At 39.9% G+C, this 21633-nt stretch overlaps 1 protein-coding gene across 1 annotated transcript in view; it reads right to left on the minus strand.

Moving 5' to 3' along the window:
- MROH2B (maestro heat like repeat family member 2B) overlaps positions 1–21633 on the minus strand; it is a 59416-nt gene that overhangs the window by 19588 nt on the left and 18195 nt on the right. The window contains exons 14-26 of the mRNA XM_059919069.1: positions 20507–20663; positions 20320–20360; positions 19559–19700; positions 18947–18990; positions 16038–16145; positions 12734–12850; positions 9641–9748; positions 8938–9090; positions 6606–6632; positions 5762–5881; positions 5472–5551; positions 433–568; positions 242–337 (exon numbers count right to left, since the gene is read on the minus strand). Of these exons, the coding sequence (XP_059775052.1) occupies positions 242–337; positions 433–568; positions 5472–5551; positions 5762–5881; positions 6606–6632; positions 8938–9090; positions 9641–9748; positions 12734–12850; positions 16038–16145; positions 18947–18990; positions 19559–19700; positions 20320–20360; positions 20507–20663 (1329 nt within the window). The remainder of the gene's footprint in view (positions 1–241; positions 338–432; positions 569–5471; positions 5552–5761; positions 5882–6605; positions 6633–8937; positions 9091–9640; positions 9749–12733; positions 12851–16037; positions 16146–18946; positions 18991–19558; positions 19701–20319; positions 20361–20506; positions 20664–21633) is intronic.

Here is a 21633-nt window from a genome sequence, read left to right on the forward strand (position 1 = left end):
AAGTAAAAGTCCTTTCCTTAGTATCCTCGTATTCATTCGCTCTCGTTCTCTCGCTCTGCCTCCTCTGGAACCGGGTGCTGGCCTCCCCACAAACCCTTTTTACGTGGGCTGGCCCTACGTGGTGGGCTACGTGGGTCGGGCTGGAGGAGTCCCTGAGACGAGGATGAGGCAGAGTTTGGAGGGTGCCTTGGGGCACCGATTAGGGACCATGGGAGTCAGTTTGAGCAGCGGCCCTACTCACGTTGAACATTTCTTGACAGTCCTCTGCTTTCGCGTTATCCCACATCATGGCCCTCAGCAGCTTCCCCAGAGCATCCATGGATCGCTCGTAGAGAAACTGAAACCAGAGTGAGTGCGAGGGTCAGGCCGAGGGGAGCAAGTTCATTCATTCTACTCCACGCTTCACTCCCCTCGGGCCTCGCCCCCTCATACATGAATGTGCTCCTTGTCCTTGTCTGTCTCGCCCTCATTTTTGAGTTTTTCCAGAGGTGGAAGGGGCAGCAGCTTCCGAATGTTCTCCTCGAGAATATTAAGATGGTCATTCAGTGAGAGCTGAGGTTTCAGTTTACTGAAACGAGAACCACGTGGAGGAGTGGATATTAGGTTGACAAACAAAACATAACCCAGTAGAATTCCCAAGAACTGCCAGTCTGAAGGGGCTGAAGGGGTCAGGTATGTTTCTGATGGGTTGGGATGTTGAGGGAGGTGGTGATGGAAGTAGAGAGAGATTGGGGACATAGAACCAGACTGTAGCGATGGGCATAGTCCACACGCTTCAGGTCTAATTTATTAGAGTGATAAACAAACCATCACTTGCTTTGCATTACTTTACCCTTTATTATATGATCTAACATTAATCTACTTATTTTCTTCAGCACTCGATTGTGTGTGCGTGGGTGTGTGTGTCATAGAGAGAGAGAGAGAGAGATTTTAAGTTTGGAGCAGTGAGTTTTATAAATTTCATATGTCCTCTCATGTTATATGTAGTGTCACACATACTATAGGTTCTTATAAATGCACAAGTGAATAAATGATAATGGAATCTTCCTTCTTTTCTTCCTTTCTTTCCTTCCTCTCTCTCTCTCTTTCTTTCTTTCTGACGTATACTATAGACATTATGAGGATATAAACAAACCTGGACATGACTTGGAAAAATGCAAATGTTCAATAAACATGAAAAACTCCACTTGTTATTAAATAAGTGTAAATTAAGACAATACAATACCACTTGTCAGCAACCAAATTAACAAAGAAGTTAAAAATGATGACACTGTCAGAGAAAGGTGAAATTGGTTCTCTCACTGGAGAGTAAAAGTCAGTAACAGCTGGGACAGCTCTATTGAAAGTGTTAAATGTGTTGATAGATGCTGAACAATCTTCTCATCCTTACTGTCTGGCTGGCTGTTTAAAAAACTCAACTTATTGAGCTATAATTTATGCACAACCAGCTGCATCCATTAAAGTGTGCAATCAAATGAGTTTCATACTCATGGAACCACCACTATAATCAATATAGAACATTACTATCATCCCCCAATTTTTCCTCATGCTTCTTTGCAGTTCGTCTCTTCCTCTACCCTGGCCCAAGGCAACCACTGATTTGCTTTCTGCCATTAGAGATTAGTTTGTAAGTTCTACAGGTGTCCTGTCCATGTGAGGATAGCCATTAGCAACATGTGGCTATTGAACACTTGAGTTGTGGCTGGTTTGATTTAAAATATGCTGTAATTGTAAAACACACTGGATTTTGAAGATTTAGTATGAAAATCATGTAAATTATCTTATTACTTCTTTATTTTAAATACTTGAAATAATATACTGAATATATTAGATTAAAATTAATTATTAAAATTAATTTAACTTGTTTCTTTTTACACGTTTAAAAGTGGCTACTAGAAAATTTTAAATGACATATGTAACTTGTATTATACTTTATTTCTACTTGACAATACTGTTCTGGAGGCTGGTTAATTCTTAATTTATCTTCAAGATTTATTTGCACTTTCTTTAAACTTCCCTCATCTTTGTAAACATGGCAACTTGTGCCTTCCCTTATTTTGCTTCTTATCGAGTTTTAGAGAAATTATGTGAATGTGTTTCGCATTTATTTCCCCTAGTTGACTAAAACTCCTTCAGAGCAAGGCTGTATTTTGTTCAACATTGTCCTTTTAAAACCTAGCTCAGTGTCTGATACATGGATGCAGCTCAATAATATTTATTGAAACAAATTGTCAACTTTTATAATTAGAAGTTCAGAGAACACTTTTTGCACAAGGGTGTTCACCAAAGTATTACTTATAGTTTTTAAAAACAATAAATAATTAAATGTAGCAATAGGAGGTTGATTAATAATTAAATGTAACAATATGAGGCATATCTATGCACCAAGATATTAGGCAGCCATTAAAAATGATGTTTGTTACCTCAACATAATAAATGCCACATATGAAAAGCCTACAGCTAACATCATGCACAATGGTGAAAGACTGAAAACTGTTCCTCTAAGATCAGGAACAAGACAAAGACGCCACTTCTATTTAACATAATACTGGAAGTTCCAGCCAGAGCAATTAAATAAGAAAAATAAATAAAAGGCATCCAGATTGGAAAGGTGAAGTAAATTATCTCTGTTTGCAGATGACATGATCTTATACATAGACAATCCTAAAGAATCTACAAAAAATATTAAAACTAATAAGCAAATTCATCAGAGTTGCCGAATACAGGGACTTCCCTGGTGGCTCAGTGGTTAAGAATCTGCCTGCCAATGCAGGGGACACGGGTTCAAGCCCAGGTCCGGAAAGATCCCACATGCCGTGGAGCAACTAAGCCTGTGTGCCACAACTACTGAGCCTGTGCTTTAGGGCCTGAGCGCCATAACTACTGAGCCCACGTGCTGCAACTATTGAAGCCTACGTGCCTAGAGCCCATTCTCCACAACAAGAGAAGCCACCGCAGTGAGAAACCCATACACTGCAACGAAGAATAGCCGCCGCTTGCCACAACTAGAGAAAGCCCACGCACAGCAACAAAGACCCAACACAGCCACAAAAAAAAAAAAAAAAAAAAAAATTGCAGAATACAAAATCAACACACAAAAATCAGTTGCATTTTTATACACTTAAACAACGAACCATCAAAAAAAGAAATTAACAATTCCATTTACAATAGCATCAGAAAGAATAAAATACTTAGAAATAACCAAGAAGGTGAAAGACTTGTACTCTGAAAACCACAAAATGTTGCTGAAGGAAATTAAAGAAGACACAAATAAAGAGAAAGACATTCCATGTCCTTGGATTTGAGTATTTATTATTGTTAAGATGTCCATACAAAGCAGTCTACAGATTTAATGGAATTCCTATCAGAATCCCAATGACACTTTTTGAAGAAGTAGAAAAATCCATCCTAAAACTCACATGGAATCTCAAGTGACCCCAAGTAGCCAAAACAATCTTGAAAAAGAACAAAGTTGGAGATCTCACACTTTCTGGTTTCAAAACTTATTACACAACCACAGCAATCAAACCAGTATAGTACTGGCATAAATAAACAGACATACAGACCAATGGAATACAATAGAGAGCCCAGAAATAAACTCTAGTATATATGGTCAGATGATTTCCAACAAGGGTTCCAAGACCATTCAGAGGGGAATGATATTGGATTTGGCAATGATTTCTTGGATATGACATTAAAAGCACAGATGATGAAAGTACAAATAGACAAATGGACCTACATCAAAATTAAAAACTTCTGTGCATCAAGAACACAATTTAGAGTAAAAGACAACCTATGGAATGAGAGAAAATATTTGCAAATCATATATCTAATAAGGGGTTAATAACCTTATAGAGAATAGACAGAATATAAAATATATAAAGAACTTCTACAACTCAACAACAACAAAAAGAAAGAACCAAAAAAAAAAAAAGGGACAAAGGATTGAAAAGACATTTTTCCAAAGAAGATATACAAAGAGGCAATAAGGCTATGAAAAGATGCTCAAAGTCATTAATCATTAGGGAAATGCAACTCAAAGCCACAATGAGATACCACCTCACACCCATTAAGATGGCTACTGTAAAAACAAACAGAAAATAACAAAGTGATGGCAAGGATACAGAAAAATTAGAACCCTTGTGCACTGCTGGTGGGAATGTAAAATAGTGTCACTGCCAGAGAAAACAGTATGGTGGTTCCTCTAAAGATAAAAATAGGCTTGCCATATGATCCAACAGGCCTACTTATGGGTATATACCCAAAATAATTAAAAGCAGGGTCTGGAAGAAATATCTGTGCACCCATGTTCATAGCAGCATTATTTACAATAGCCAAAATGTGAAAAACACCCATCAGATGAATGTCCAACAGATGAATGGATTAACAAAATACGGTATACACATAGAATGGAATATTGTTCAGCCTTAAAAAAGGAATGAAATTCTGATTCATGCTACAACATGGATGGACCTTGAAGACATTGTTCTAAGGGAAATAAGCCAGGTATCAAAAGATAAATACTGTATGATGCCACTTACATGAGTTACCTAAAGTATAAAATTCACAGAGACAGAAAGTAGAATGGTAGTTGCCAGGGCTGGTGGAAGGAGGGAATGAAGAGTTGTTTAACGGGTACAGAGCTTCAGTTTTGCAAGATGAAAAGAGTTCTGGAGATTGCTTTGCACAACAATGTAAAAGTACTTAACACACTGAACTGTACACTTAAAAATGGCTCAGATGATAAACATGTATATTTTACCACAATCAAAAATTAAAAAATTTAATAAAAAATGACTGATGTCTGTGAAGAGTTGGTAATAACATGGGAATATGTAAGATGAAGTGAGAAAAAAAAACAGGATAAAAAATCATATGCAGAGTAGAATCTCAACTCTGTAACCAACATGGAAGACTAGAAATAAAGACCTGGAAATATACCAAAATGTTGATAATAAGGGGGGGGGGGGGAAGACTGGGATGATTTTTATTATTTTTAAAAACTTTCTATAGTTTCCAAGTTTTAACATTGAACTTCTATTTCTTTTACTGCAGGGGAAAAATATTATTTTAAAAACGTGCTTAAAATTATTATCTTCTTCAGGCTTATTGCTGCTAACCAAACTAGGGTGTGATTAAGGGTTTCATATATTTCTAATGGGAAGATTAAAATTTGCCTACAGGCCAAGATAAATTATTTTTGCACAGAAATTTCAGTCCTCATATATCAATAAGTCTGACTCTTATAAGCAGCTCCGCTAGTCCCTGTGAGTCAACAAATGATCAGGCTGTCAGTCAATTCTGTCACTCTGGAAAGAGAAAAAGCCCCCATTTGAAATAACCTATTGATGAACTGTGTTCATGTTTGATCGGTGCACTAGAGTCTGTACCGATCGATAAGTCAGTTGATCAGAATGAGGAGATGGGGGAGGAAATATTTTTTCAAGGAGAACAAACAAAAAATTCTCTACCTGAGGTATCTGATGGCGATTAAGGCTTTCCACCTAACAGGCCTAGCCAAGGAATCCAGGGGCTCATCCCTGATGAAGTCCTACAACACAGACAAGGAGGTGAGCTGTCTCAGGAAGGACCAGGGGAGTTTCTAGATGCAAAGAGGTGGAAACCTCATTGGACCGTTGGGCACCCTCAGGCAGAAATATGGCCAAGGTCTGTTCTTCGGGACTGGCGAGTTTTACCCATTACCTACACTCTCGGTAATGAACTTCTCAGGGTCTTGCCCATGTCCTCCCTGCACACTCACCAGCATGTAACCCAGCAGCACCTCCTTGTAGGAAAACTTGAACTTCTCATCCTCAGCATCTTGGACGGCAATGGCAATTTCCGTGATACTTCTTATAAAACTCATCTGCAGATCCATGTCCTAAAGCAAAATGACTCACAGTGCAAGCCAGGGTCTTAGGCACCACACCCGGTTCTACAAATAGGGTTGAAATATGTGCCCAGACAGGAGTGAAACTGCTCCTTTTGCCATCTCCACCTTAGTCTCGGATCCAAGTTGCAGGGAAGTTGAGAAACTAAGGTCAATCTCCAACCCCTCCAGCTCCCACCTAAATTGAGGTTTCTCTAGAGCAGTGGCTTTCAAACATTTTTGATCAGAAATCAAAATAGGGAACAGTTTACAATTCTACCCAGTACTTACATGCACAATATAGTGAATATATATATATAAAATACATAACTGAAATAAAAGTTTTATGATATTTATTATTGCTATATGCATTATACTCTTCTATTTCTCTTTTATTTCATTACAAACATTTTGCTGTTTTTGATCTATTAGATATATTAAATTGATTTCATGATCTACCGGTGGTTTACAACCCACAGTTCTAAGAACACTGTTCTAGTTTACAGTCTAACTTCCAAACCACCTAGAAGCAAATACAGCTCCTTGTTCTGTCTTAACTTAGACTCAGGGTTCCTGGCTTCAGAACTGGATTAATTAGTTATATTTTGGGATCCTTTCCTGTGGAATCAAATCAAGAGAACAGTTATGCTTACTGTACTTCCAGGGAGCATGATTTGTATTCAAATATATTTATACTCAAACACAGGTATTCAAATATATCACATATGCTGCATACCTTGTTCATCACAGCCATGCCCAGAACCTGAAAAAAATCAAAGGCAGAAGCAGACACTAGAGCAGCAGTTAGAGTTCCCTCATCCCAACAAAAAGACCCACCCATCAACCTGAAGGACAACAGTGAAGCAGGATGCCGAGTCTTTCCAGCTGGTGGGAGCTGTTGCCTCCCTCCCCCAGTTTCAAAGGGAGACCCTGTACACTGGTAGATTCTTTGCCCTGGGTGAATCATGACTAAACTACAGAAAGCAGCATAAAGGTGTCAAGCCTTTGGGCTTCAGGCTTCTCATTTTAAAGAGGCTCTATCAGACTTTGGTAAGAAAAAGGGTATTAAGGCTCTTGGCAGAAAGAGTGGTGAAAAGTTATAAAATGAAAGTTAATAGGGCAGCTGACTTTGGAATTGAGATATAGTTAGTTCTGCGACAACACCTTTGTTGAAAATGCAAATTTGTTCCAACGAAACTGATACATGAGGGAATACTTTTAGCATATTCTGAATTTTGAGTTTCCTTATGCACAGTTTTTTCCGTGAGAGCAAAAAGGTGCAACAGTTGAACTGAGCCGCATAGGAAGACTTGTGCACATACCTCGAATATCCATCAGCTGCCTTCGTTGACTGTGTGTGGTGAGCTGCTGTCATTCAAATCTGGCATTACAGCTGTTTGTCAGATTTCAGATAACCCTCTTTCCCACCACCATTTCATAGTAGCTCATAAATTGCACAGCTGACTTCAGGTGTTTTTCAAGGAAACGTGCCATCATTTTTTGGCAGTATCTATATATTTCCTAAATGTTCTTTAAATTACTTTTGAAAATTTAATTCTGTTTTTTTTTTTAATGTGTCATTGATGGGGTTTTTTGAATGTTGTTCCCTTCACCCCATTTCCCCCATAATCCCTGTGGTTTTTCTGGTACTGTCTTGTGCAAATGTTGCCTTATAGCAGAACTGACCTCAAAGTGTCCAGTGATCTTTATCTGAAACATCTTTGTCTCTTTCCTTTTTTATTTTTATAATAATTTTCCTCAATGATGGACTAAATATTAATGTAACATAAAACGTCTTTGAAAATTGTGTTTTCAGTTCTCATCATTGCTTATCAAATTTTGGGTATGTCAGAATCACTTTTTGAGGCAGGTGTTAAAATTACAGATTCAGTGATCCATCTTTGAAGACTGATTCATTAGGGATCTCTATTTTTAACAGGCTTTCCAGGTAATTGTCATGCAGCTGAGGTGTGGGGATCACTGCCCTACATCCTTCCACTAGCAGGTACCTATACCTACAATACCGTGAGCTCCCTATGAGTCCATTCTTCTCACATACACACATGAATAAATGTCAAGGGCACAGATTTATCAAACAGGTGGTTTGTGGAGGACACAGAAGATAAGATAAAGGAACATAAAGTACAGTCCCTAACATCAAGGTGCTGTCAATCTAATGGGAGAAGCAGATGTGCAGGTAATCAGCAAAAACCCCTAAACCTGGCTGTGAATAAGAATCATTCATAAACCTTTAAAAAATACAAATGGCAGATCCCACCCCAGACTTACTGAGGCAACCTCCCTGGATAATGAATCTGGGAAGCCATATTTTAAACTTGATTGCTAGGTGGGTCTTAGGTGGCTAACTTGGTACTAATCAGCAAAATGGCTGAACTGACAACATGTAGAAAGCATTTTATTAAAGACACAAAAAGTGCTATGGGGGACAGAAACGATTGGATGAATTCAGTTCTGTGGTTCTGAGGCAGAAGCATCCTTGGCATGTTTGAGGGGCGTCAAGGATGGTCAGCGTGGCTGGGATGAAGGTGGAGGGGGAAATTAGTACAACTTGAGGTAGATTGAGTAGATTGACAAGTGATGCATTTTACTCACTTAAAAATACATAAATGGCTCTTACTATTTGTGAGATACTCTTTTAGATGGCTTATAAGTATTACCCTATAAAAGGTTAAACAGCTACCATTAGCAACACATCAGAGACTATTACAGGGAAATAATAAGCCAGCTGCCCTAAAGTAGTACAGGAGTCATTGCTTTAAGTTTAAACGAGGGTGAGATCATGGTGGGTACAACTGGTCTAGGAAGGCAACACGGGAGTGGTGGGATGTGAACTGCCCAAGGTCTTAAGAAAGAAACAAATCACTCAACTCTGTTTCATAATAAAATGTTCTCTTTCCATAGGTTCTCATCCTCCAAACGTACTATACCATACCCTATCTTTCCTTTGGTCTGTATCCTTTGAGCATGAAGATTTCCAAGAGCTGAGTCCCTCCAAGTTTTGGGAACCCCAGCCTTGGAAATCAAGGTGGCCCTGTGTTGGTCGTTACCTGAGAGCACTGGCCATAAAGAAACAGGACTTGGGATACAATGTCTTGATCAAGCCTGGTGAGGAGCTGCCTCTTGGGAGCATGGAGGGCCACAGCTCCATAGATTAGCACGATGTCAGTCTTGGTCAGGCTCTTTTTCCCAGAGAAGATACCCTGAAGAGGAGGAAAGAGAGACATAAAAAATATGACTGAAGGAGTTTCTTTTTCTCTCATATTCTTTCCTAATTCTATGGGCCACTACGGGGGTTAAGAAATGGGATTGAGATTATTACAATTAGTCTAAAGCTGATACTCTTGCTGATATAAATTTAAACACACAGGAAGGTGTTGTGGATCTATCAGGCGTTGAGAGAGGTACCTGTGAGAAGGCTTTCATTACTTTTTACTCATTAAATCCTTCTCCTTTATGGGAAGCAGAGTGTACACAATGGAAACTGTCCATGAGGCCTGAGCAGCTGGGACAAACCTAGGCACACACGGAGCTCCTTAGGGCCTCCCAGGTCAGCATTAGTGACAGAAAGTGGAGGAGACTTGTTACCAGCTGGTCATTCTTCAGGGCTTGGGTTCTGACAGTTCTGACCTGGAATAAAGACCTGGGGATGGGAGCAAGTATAATACGGAGAAAGGATATTCACTGAAGGAGTCAGTGTCATTTGCCTTTGCAATGACCAAGGGCTTTGGAGGAAAAGATTCTTCTTTTTACCTTGCATCGGTTCATGAAAAACTTTTCCCGATCTTGGAATGCTTTAAGAACTTTTAAAACAATTTCAAAGTGGTTCTCGGCACAGTATCCTAAGATAGATGTTATTCCCTAAAATCGGAAAAGATAGGACATTTTGAGTTTATTCATCTATTCAACAAATATTTATTGAGCACCTATTATGTGTCAGGAACTCTTCTAGGTGCAGGGGATACAGGATTGAACAAAACACATCAAACTCCCCATCCTTTTGAGTGTACAACCAGGGGAAGTCATGGGGAAGTGACAGAGAAGTGACATAAAGTGAACACATAAATTTGATAGGCATGTAAATGTAAATGTATAGTATGTCAGAAGGTGATAAGTGCTATGGAGATAAGAAAAGCAAAAAAAAAAAAAAAAAGAGTAGAAGCTGCACATTGGGGGGAGTTGGCAATATAAATAGGGTGCCCAGAGAAGGCCTCAATACAGGGTGACATGGAGAAGAGTCCTGAAATAAGCAAGAGACTGAGCCATTGGACTACCTGGGAAGCAGAGTTCTAAACGGAGTAAGTGCAAAGGCCCTGATGTCTATTGAGGAGGGCAGAAGGAACAATCAAGGGGAAGTGCAGGATGAGGTGAGAGAGGAAGTGGGGGTTGGTCTGAGTAGGGCCTTTCAGGCCACAGCCAGTAATTTGGATTTCTAATCTTAGACTAGTGGGAAGCCAGTGGAGGTTTTTTTGAGCTACAGTTGACTGTCGTTTCTATAGAATCTCTCTCCTGCTGAACCCTTACTGTATCTCAAGTGGCTAAAATGTTGAAACCTGGTAGCTCCTGTTTCACGCTCTATGGTCATATTTCCCCCCTTGCCCACATTCTTCCCACCTGTCTTGCTCGAGGCTCACTTCACTACTGTACCTTCATGGCAGTTTGTTTATGAGTCCTGTTATATTTCATCTGATTGCACAACCCTGCTAGAACCACCATGACCACTGTCACCAAGGTCTCAACCAGCACTGTTCTTAGTCCTCAGATACTAGGCCACATACTCTCCATTATCAGAAGATGCCTGGAAGAGATCTTTAAAGGCTTGTGGCCTGATGTCTCTGTGTTCCTTGGTCATGGCCTAAGATATAAACCTCTCTGTGTCTTTCAGCCTCTGGGTCCTGTCACCCCACAGTGCTCTGTGTTTCTCCTCTCCCAACCCATCTACCTAACGTCTTAACTCCCTCCCCTACTTTTCCACCTATGTCCCACTGTCTTTCTATCATGTAAGTCTGGCAAAACCCAAGCCCTGGATAAATCTGACTCCCCATCTTGACGATCACCTATCCCTACACCTCATCTGCAGGAGGCTACTGGAAAAAAAAAGTGACCCCACTGAGAAAATAGGTGGCAGTAGAAGATGATTTCAACCCCCAGCGGGGCCCTCAAATCTGCACAGATGTCCTACATCTTTCCCTGAGTCCATTTTCTCTCTCCAGTTCCTCACAGTTGCAACCTCAGCTCTTTTCTTTTTTTTTTTTTTTTTTTTTTTTAAGTTGCAGCTTTCTTTCAAGGCATTTAAACTTGCTTTACTAGATTTCAGTTTTAGTTCCAGGCATTTTAAATTTATTTATTTATTTATTTATTTATTTATGGCTGTGTTGGGTCTTCGTTTCTGTGCGAGGGCTTTCTCTAGTTGCCGCGAGCGGGGGCCACTCTTCATCGTGGTGCGCGGGCCTCTCACTATCACGGCCTCTCTTTTTGCGGAGCACAGGCTCCAGACGCGCAGGCTCAGTAGTTGTGGCTCACGGGCCCAGCTGCTCCGCGGCATGTGGGATCTTCCCAGACCAGGGCTCGAACCCGTGTCCCCTGCATTGGCAGGCAGACTCTCAACCACTGCGCCACCAGGGAAGCCCCTCAGCTCTTTTCTCCTGAAACTGTTCACTAAGCACTATCCATGAATAAGAACTTTGAGAAGGGTTCTGTTTTCCCTTATTTTACTTGGAAGAACCTGAGGGATGTAGGTAGCATGTTGTAGAGGCAAGATTTGAATCCAGCTAGTCTGACATCAGAATCAGAGCTCAGGTGTCACCTGAGGGAGAGAGTCATGCTCAGGAGATGGACGGCCAGCAGGCTCAGTGAGACTAAGAAAGTTACGTGCTAACACCTGACTCATCCAGAGGTCATTCACTAAGTGACTTGAGTGTGTGGGACACACTCAAGAACTTGAAGTAAAGTTAAGTAAAAGAGGAATTTGAGAAGCTCAAATGGATGTCACAAAGTTCATCTTTTAAAGTTTGTGAACCCCTCAGACCTTGAATGACGGCCATATTGTATGCTTATATCTGAAATAAACTGACATTGTTTCCTAGCCCAGAGCAGAACTAAAAGGGCAATTAGGATGGGAAAAATGGTGCTAGGAATAATGCCAATGAGAAATGTGAAGACTGAATATCTGAGAAGGAAAAAAGAACTAAAATAGCAATATAAAAACAGTTTCAAAAGTTCAGTAAGTCTAGTGGTTTCTAGCCATTTACGATGGGGAAAGGACCCTAAACATCTGAGAATTTCTGAGAAGAGTATATAACAAGACAGACTATGAAAATTTATTTTTTACTAGCTGGTCTTTATTAGCCTTGGAGAGTTTGTTTTTTTTTTTTAAACAGACATCCTCTTTTTTCTCCCACATTCACATATGCTCTCCAGCTTAGGCTAGGGTAGGGAAGAGGCAAAAACACTCTGCAAAAGCTCTCCAGGTTATACTTATAATTTCTCTAGGTGGAAAACCAATGGTATATAAGCTTACTTTCAGCTTACAAGTTTAATGATTTTGATACTTACAATCATACTCTTAAGTTATAAAGCCAAGGTCAAAATATATTTAAAATACTCTCGTTAAGTAAGAGTGATTAAAATTCATTTTCCAATATTTTCACAAATCTGGTTAGATAATGAAGCATTGATATTTAAATAAGGAAGTTTCATTTTTCTGAAAAATTCTGTTGGACTCTCTTGAATGTATGCATGGATAATTCTGAATAAGTAAGACATTAACATAAGGACTGTCAGAGGTTTTCCAGAGGGAATTCATTATCGTTGTCATGAGAGGAAATTGAGAGAAAGGGGTCCCACCTGGCGTTGATCTCCCAGGTGGCTGGGAGCAACCAGAGATTCCTTAATCTGTGAGCTTACAAAGTCTGTGTCTTGGCAGGATGCTAAGGTGGTTCCCAAGGCTTTCCAAAGAAATTTCTGGAAAACAAAGGACAAGCAACACAGTTAAAGGTTGGAAAGCAAGACTGATGAAAAATGGAAAGAGTTAAAACAGTCATTTGAAGAAAAGACATTGAGGTAACTTACGGCTGCTTACTAACCATGTACTTTCCTATATTATCTCTTCTTCAAAGCGTTCCCCACCCCACCCCCCCGCCAAGGCTCTGTCCTCTACCTGTGTTCTTCTGTCCTCCTCTATGCCATGTGCTCCACCATCATAATACATTTCACTCTCTACTGTAATTTTAAATTTTCTTATTTGTCGCTATGCTCAGAATTTCAGTTCTTGGCTGCAGAGGGTCTTATTGATTACTTCCAGTGGGCAGTTACTGGTAGCTAATAAGTGCTCATTGCATTAACACACTCAATAAAATTGGGTTATTTTGAAGATAATGTCATCAGATATTCTCAAACTCCACAGTATATTGACTTAGTTTATAGTTTAGGAGATTTAGCTTACAGTAATTTTGAAAATAATACTTCGTATGCTCTACTACTATCTCTCTCCCAGGAGTAGAGTGAGTTGTCCAGAAGTGCTGCCAGAATGGTATTAGGAGTGAAGAAGAAAACTCACATAAGAACTTTTACATACGCATTGTGTCTTTAGTAAGGAACTCTAAACTGGGGAGGGAAAGCACCCCATGGAGGAACACTGGAGGCGGAGCATGTGGGGAATCATTCTGTGGCTTCCACTTCCCTTACAGGTGGTGAGAATGTTGGATTCATTATGCCAGCCTTACCCTGGTTACTTCTGCAGTGTCGGGATGGAGAAAAGGCAAGTAGGTAAGTCGTGTCTTCCTGTTATCTTCTGTTAGAGGCCACGTATGATGTAGAGCTATGCCTTGAGGTGTGGGGCAGCCCCTCAGTGGCTTGTGTTTGAACAGTATAGCACACGCCTGGATGTAAATAGGTATATGAACATGTGTGTATATACAGCTATATAATACCAGATTGGCATCTCTTTATTTAGACTGTCCATCTTGTTACACACAGGAGAGTAAAGTGGCAAGTTGGAAGTCCACTCTAAGGACCCTGCAGAGTTCCAAGGATTGTAGCTATGGAGTGGTCATTATTGATCAGAAAGCATGTATGGCACAGGAGGAAAGGAAAATCTAGTAGTAACAAATGAAGTTAAATTAGTACATTCAGGAGAAATTGTACGCATTAGTCTGACTTGGGATGAGAAGGGGACCTAAGGTGATAAAACAGGTGGAAGAACTACCAGAGTAAGAGTAAAATCAGAGTAAGAATCTGACAAGGTAGCAGCCACTTCACTCTTGGTTGTCCAGGCAAAAGACCCCCATGATCATGGAATCATAATGAGGAAAACTGTTTACAGCACTGGAGTAAATATTAATTAGGGTCAAAGCTGCTAGAGTCTATTTAACTCCATCTTGGGAGAAGGACAAGAAAAAGTCTGGAAAAGTCTTGTGCTGAGAAAAAATTGATTTGATCAGGGGGAAATATGACTTACATGTGAAGGGCTAGCTAGCCTCAGTGGCCCCCAGTACTGCTGATCTGTTGTTTCTCTGCTGAATTTGGTCAGATTCAATGTATAGCGCATTCTTACTTGGGGACTTGGCTAGGAATCCCAGAAATCAGAAACCCAGAATTGGGGAAAAAAATGTCATTGATTGCAAAAATAGCCATAACCTTTCTATCCCACATCTATCCATGCCTCCCTGCTATGGGAGTTTGCAGCTCTTATCAAGATGAGTCTATTTCTCCATTCCTTGCATCTGGGCTGGTCTTGTGACTTGCTTTTGTCAATGGAATTGGTAGAAGCAATAGCATGCCCCTTCTGAGCTTAGACCTCAGGAGACATTGCATACTTCATCACCTCCACCATGAGAGCAAGCCTGGGCTAGCCTGCTGGAGGATGAGGGACTGCAAGGGGCAGAAAAAAGCTGTCCTAGTTAAGATCATCCCAGACCAGCCAATCCCCAGTACACTGCGGTGAAGCTAGTTGAGATCAGAAGACTGCCCAGTTGAGCCCGACTCAAACTGTCAACTTGCAAAATTGTAAGCTTACTAGGTGCCTGATATTTTAGCCACCAGGGGTAGTTTGTTATGCTTCTAAAGCTAGTTGGTACACTTACTTTTCTGGTGTTAAGTGTAAAGGTTGAGAGCTATCTAAGCAGCTCATTGCTTGAATTGCTCTGCCTACTCATACAACCATCATCTTGGACTAATCTTGTGGGTTTGGAAGCTGTTGGATGAATGGTACTACATGAGATGCACAAGGCTAGTTCGTGTATAAGAAGATGAGTCATTGCTCACCAAATCTTCCTGATGGGTGTGTCTGCAGGTTGGATAGACCAATTTGGAGAATCAGTATTCTGTACCAAATTAGAGAGTCAATCAGTGAGGGGAGTTTTGAAAATTACATAGAAGAGTTGGAGGTTGCTAATAAAGAATTTGTGGGAAGAGACACTTAATACTAGGAACACTTAATGACTTAGGAAATGTTTTTTCAGGAAAAAAAGAATTTAGGAATAATATAACCACAATGATAACCACCATCTACTTTTTATTGAACACACGCCACGTGCCAGGCACTTCACTTGGGACTTTATATACTTTATCTCATTGAATCCTCGTAACACTACAATCCTCAGAGGTAGATAAAATTTCCATTTTGTTGATGAGTATACTGAGGCTCCAGAGAGGTTAAAAAATTTACCTAAAGCTACATAAGCAGTAAGTAGCAGAAGCTGGATTCAAACCCCATTTGGAATGGATGGTTACAATGTGGAGGGTTTGGTAGAGGTCATGTGGAGAGAGAGGAATGAAAGAAGTGGCCTTTGAGCTTTCTTTTTTTTCAAGTTTTTAAAAAATTGTAGTAGATTATTTCTCGTAGCCAGCCTCACAAGACTGGCCCAATGGAAACCAAGGCATAAGCTGCATTAAACTAGTGCTATGGTAGGGGCTGCTATTTGCCTTCCAGTATCCATTTTTCTTCCTTCTCTAGAATAGAACCCCCAAATTTTAGTTAGGCATGTATTTACCTTGAAGACACTATACTCGGCCGTTTTCCTTGCAGATAGATGTGGCCCTGTAACTTTTGGTCAAATGTAAGGTGAAGAGAAGGGAGCATTTTTCTAACCATTTCTCCCTCCTTTTGGTCATAAAGTAGAAGCTAAGGTCTCTGAGCTGAAAAACCAACCTTCTCAACAGAGGTGTTGCCATAACTGTCCATTTGCTGGTTGAAATCCCGACTCAGTTGAATGGTCCAGGCTACGTCATTGATCTTCCATAACGACTCTTTGAGCAACTGTTGTAGGAGGTGAAAGTCAGATACTAATGTGATGGTTTAATGTGCTTTCTTGGTGCTTTTTTGTTACAATGTATTCTAAAAGTATAACGTATATATTACATGGGATTATTCCTTTTCCCATAACAACCTGTTCCGAATTCCCATTAAGAATTTGATGCGCAGGAAGGGCAAGTAACTCCGTGTAAGTGCCTTCCTTTTTCCTTTTAAATAAAAATTGCCGAAAAACTTAAAATAGACACTCATCCAATCTGAAACTTAAAATTGAACTTAACATCTTTCAAGGTTTGGGTAGATTTGGGAAAAACTCCATTTGTCAAAGTTAGTTTGCTTTACACCATACTAAGAAAAAGGGACATTTTTGGAATAGTGAATTAAATGCCTTGAAGAACCAATTAGATATACAAGCACAAGTTGCCAACTTCAACTCGAGTAATGAAATATTCCTAATTTCATCAATTATTTTGAGTCAGGGCCACAATCAGTTGTCTGAACCCATGTCCCTCTTCATTGAACAATACATAAAAAGGTGTTTTTGTCTTTTTGGAGGACAAAATCCATTTGCAATTTCTAAAATCTACAATTTCTCCTGTGTTTTCTCTACCTTAAGCTTAGAAAGAACACAATGTCAAAACCAATGAAAAGATTTGTATTCATTTTCTTAATAAGAACTCGTTCAGTGGATCCTTTGAAGAGAAAAAATTGTACAACCTTGGCAGTATAAGGGAAGAAAGCAAATGCAGACAGTTTGGAAAAAGAAGCCAAGAAGTATACTCAAGATTGGAGGAAGGAAAAGAACTGTTCTCAAGGCTTCTCGAGAAAGAACCTTCCTTCCTAGTAAGAACAGTTATTTTAAAATGGTAGCAGGGGGGCTTCCCTGGTGGCTCAGTGGTTAAGAATCCGCCTGCCAATGCAGGGGACATGGGTTCAAGCCCTGGTCAGGGAAGATCCCACATGCCACGGAGCAACTAAGCCCGTGCGCCACAACTACTGAGCCTGTGCTCTAGAGCCTGTGGGCCACAACTACTGAGGCCATGTGCCACAATTACTGAAACCCGTGAGCCTAAAGCCAATGCTCCACAACAAGAGAAGCCACTGCAATGAGAAGCCCGTGCACCGCAACAAAGACTAGCCCCTGCTCGCCACAACTAGAGAAAGCCCATGCCCAGCAACAAAGACCCAATGCAGCTAAAAATAAAAAAAAAGAAAAAAGAAAAGAAAAAAAAAAAAAGGTAGCAGGGGAAAATAAGATAAAAATTTTGAGAGAGGGAGGGGAAGATAAAAGAAGCCTGAATATAGGAGGAGAGGTGGATCCCAGAGTTAAGGACCAGGAAGCATAGAGCCATTGCTTTCAAACCTCATATGGGATAAGATTCACTGTGGGTATCATTGAGACCTGTGAGCTCGCAGGTACCCCACTTAGAGATTCTGATTCTGGAAGGGGGGTGTTGGGGGTGGGGTGCTGTGGAGAGGTCACTGAAATCTGATATTTTAAAGAAGCCATAGTTCACATGAAAAGATGCTCAACACTGCTAATTATTAGAGAAATACAAATCAACCCTAAATGTCCATCAACAGAGAAATGGATAAAGAAGATGTGGTACATATATACAATGGAATATTACTCAGCCATAAAAAGGAACAAAATAATGCCATTTGCAGCAACATGGATGCAACTAGAGATGATCATACTAAGTGAAGTAAGTCAGAAAGAGAAAGACAAATATCATATGATATCACTTATGTATGGAATCTAAAATAGGACACAAGTGAACCTATCTATGAAACAGAAACAGAATCACGGACAGAGAGGACAGACTGGCTGTTGCCAAGTGGGTGGGGCTTGGGGGAGGGATGGAGTGGGAGGTCGGGGTGGGCAGATGGAAGCTTTTATATACAGAATGGATAAACAACAAGGCCCTACTGTACAGCACAGGGAACTATAGTCAATATCCTATGATAAACCGTAACAGAAAAGAACGTTAAAAAAAAGAGTGTATATATATGTATAACTGAATCACTTTGCTGTGCAGCAGTAATTAACATAACATTGTAAATCAACTATACTTCAATAAAAAAAAAAGAAAGAAAGAAACCATAGTTAATTCCTATATAGGTGGCTTATGAACCAAAACTCTGCTGGATTAAAAGCTCCCTGCCCATGGGTTCCTTGATCTCCTGTGGGCTCCTGAAATCAAAATGCTCTCTGTAAAGCCAATGTCCAACTCCTGTCTGCAATTTACTGTTTTGGGGATTTGACATTGTCTGTGGCACTGTTTGGTTGTCAAGGTCCAAAAAGTTATGGATGAGAGAAAGATTCTTTTCTGGAGAAGGGGTACAACATGGCCTTTTGGTGTTTAGACATCAGAAGATAGTGAGAAGCGGATAGAGGAGGAAATGGAGTTGTATTTAGGAGCAAAGAAGTGGAAATTATGTTAATCTCTGTTTCTTTTTATGAATGGTGAAAGAATACAATTGCAAGGAGAGGAAAAAAACTGAAAATTAGAGAAGATTTAAGAAAGATGGAGAAAAATATTAGTAAGAAAAATATTAGTAAGTGATATCTTCAAAACTGTCTTAAATTCTGAATCAAACTGAAGACTAAAGATTGTTGTCCAAATTGTGGTGATTTAAAGAGCATAAAATTCTTACGTGATCATGTCTAACAGTCTAGTGATTTTCTCAAGAAAAGGAAATGTTGTTTCCTGTCCTTTGGAATCTAATTCTTTTTAGTTAAGATGGGTAACTTTAGGTGATTTCATCACCCCATCATCAACAATTAGTCTAGGAGCCATCTTTACCTGAAGCAGCATGGTCTCCCACAGCACGATATTAGTGTTCTTTCCTAGAAATAGAAATTGATGCAATAAGTGCCAAAAAATACCCACCCCAGTATCCAGGTCAGCACTGGCTGCTACTGTTCCATTTCAAGTTTCTCCCTATGCAGGATGGTTATTTCAGATTAAATTTACTATGTTGGCAATTCTAAATTGCTAGTCAGCTGGACAGAGGATCTTCAATCCATGATAAAAATCCAGGCTTTTTGCCAATTTCAACAGTAACTACTGAATTACCATATCTTAATATTCTAGCATGGATGAATAATAACTTTTTAGAACAATACCAAAAGAGAGCTTCTCTAAATACAAAAAAAAAAAAAAAAAAGACCAGAGCAAAAGTAAAGGTTCCTGCTAAATAGGTAACACACCTGGTCCTCTTATAATATCAATATAAGTACTTGATAGAGAAATAGAACATGAGTCCAGGACAAAATAGAGCTGTCTACCTTGCATGTCAAGTTCATTGTTTTTATTGCCTAATATGAACATTAATGGCTTAAGATATAGAAGTGGTGCCTCATTTCCTTGTGTTCTTGCCTCCTTGGATAAAGACCTGATCCCACTCTCTTGTACCTTCCAGAGGCTGCAGGAGCTCAGGTATGCGTGTTTTCCATAGCTCTACCAAATTTGGGTGAATTATCTCAGGCAATATCTTCAAAAGTCCTATTGCACCGACCCCACGTAATTTCCCTAAGCTGGCGAGCATAGATATTACCTGGAGGAAGGAAGAAAAATTGCTAATCAACTCAGGGGTATTTAAAAGGCTCGCCTACCTTTTCCTTTTTATCACTGTTCTGGATTCTCTTGAATCCTTCATTAGATAATCTTTTAACAAACCATCACAGTCTATTCTTACTTATTCTAGAGCAAAGCTAATACTTAGACAATCCACCTGCCCAATTTTCTTCTGAGGATAAAGGTGTAAAAATATATGGAAACCATCAACCAAAAATAAATGAAACATACCAACACTTAGATATATCTATTAATTAAATAAGGGCATGTGGAAATAGTGCTCAAGCACATACGTGGCCAAAAAGAGAGAGAGAAATCTAAACAACAGATGTGGAATTTGTTTGAATGGTTCTTATGGATCAGATTCAGTCTATGTTTATTTAAAAAATCATAAATGAAGTTTAACAAACATTTCAGAGTGAGAAGATAATCTTGCGAATAATAAATCTTCATCAGTGTATAGCAGAACATTTATTATGCCATTTTAGTGTTTCTTTTGTTTTGGAATAGCTATGTAATTTTTATTATCATTTATTTGGAGCTGAATTGTCTATATTGGTTTAAATTCATACCACATTGGTTTTTCATAACTCACTCACCAGAAGTCTGGCCAGTAGCTGTTGTGGTGAAGGAAGTTTCACTAGAAAGAGAAAGCAATTTTCATTACTGCTATGGGGCCTAGAAAAAATCAGATGGGGCTTGGGTTTACAAGCAAAGCCCTGTAGCCTTTCTGGAAACTAGTCTCTCATAAGAGAAATGTTTTGCTTTGTTTTTGAATGTACAAACCAGCTCCTGTAGAGAGGACAAGTGCTGTTGACTCCTTGGCATTATTCTTCTTCCTCTCCTCTGCCATAAACAGAATTCTGATGATATTAAACAGGTATTTCAGCGTTCCCGTATATTCTGCAGGTACCACAAAAGTCAGGATTCTTGGCCAAAGCACCTGTGGAAAACATAAGGCAAGATGCAAGGATTGCTTATTCTTTTTCATTATTCCTCTTTGGTCCTCTCTGTGTGTTTCCCTCTAATCTAGAAAACTTTCTCTCACGTGTTATTATTTTGCTCTTCAGGCCAAATCAAAATGAAATCGTGAAACACAGTCTCTGCACAGCACATTCACTTTCAGGTGCTACTTGCAGTGAGTGTTGGTCAGTGTTTCTCCGTGAGGTTGCTGCTGGAATTTGGGACAGGACAAGTCGTCATTGTGGGTCACTGCAGGAAGGGCGGGGCTCCACTCACCAAGTGCCGTTAAACCCCTTGTCAATATGACAACCAAAAATGCCCCAAATATTTCTCCAAACTCCAAGACTGGAGCCGAACTGTCCAAAGTGAGAAGGATGGGGAAGGGATGGCGATTGGGCTGCTGTTGCTGTCTGTGCTCCAGGTGCTGATCTTCTTCGTCTTCTTCTTCTTCTTCTTTAATTAATTAATTAATTAATTTTTGGCCACACCACATGGCTTGCAGGATCTTAGTTCCTCGACCAGGGATTGAACACAGGGCCCCTGCAGTGAAAGCGCCGAGTCCTAACCACTGGATCGCCAGGGAATTCCCCAGGTGCTGATCTTCTTGCTCTGGAAATCTGCAACACCTGATTTCTGTAGTCTGTATGTTTCACGTCCCCTGAAAAACTATGGTTCACGTCCTAATGGAAACTTAGGTGTCAACTTGGACTCCTCCCTTTGTCTTGGCATCTGTATTTAATCACCAAGCCTAAGCCTAATCCTTTTCTTTTTTTAAAAAAAACAATTTTATTTTTTTATTTTATTACTTATTTATTTATTTTTTGGCTGTGTTAGGTCTTCGTTGCGGTGCGTGGGCTTCTCATTGCAATGGCTTCTCTTGTTGCGGAGCATGGGCTCTAGAGCGCAGGCTCAGTAGTCGTGGCGCACGGGCTTAATTGCTCTGAGGCATG

Source organism: Balaenoptera ricei, chromosome 3 (genome assembly GCF_028023285.1).
Source record: "Balaenoptera ricei isolate mBalRic1 chromosome 3, mBalRic1.hap2, whole genome shotgun sequence".
Classification (NCBI taxonomy): Eukaryota; Metazoa; Chordata; class Mammalia; order Artiodactyla; family Balaenopteridae; genus Balaenoptera; species Balaenoptera ricei.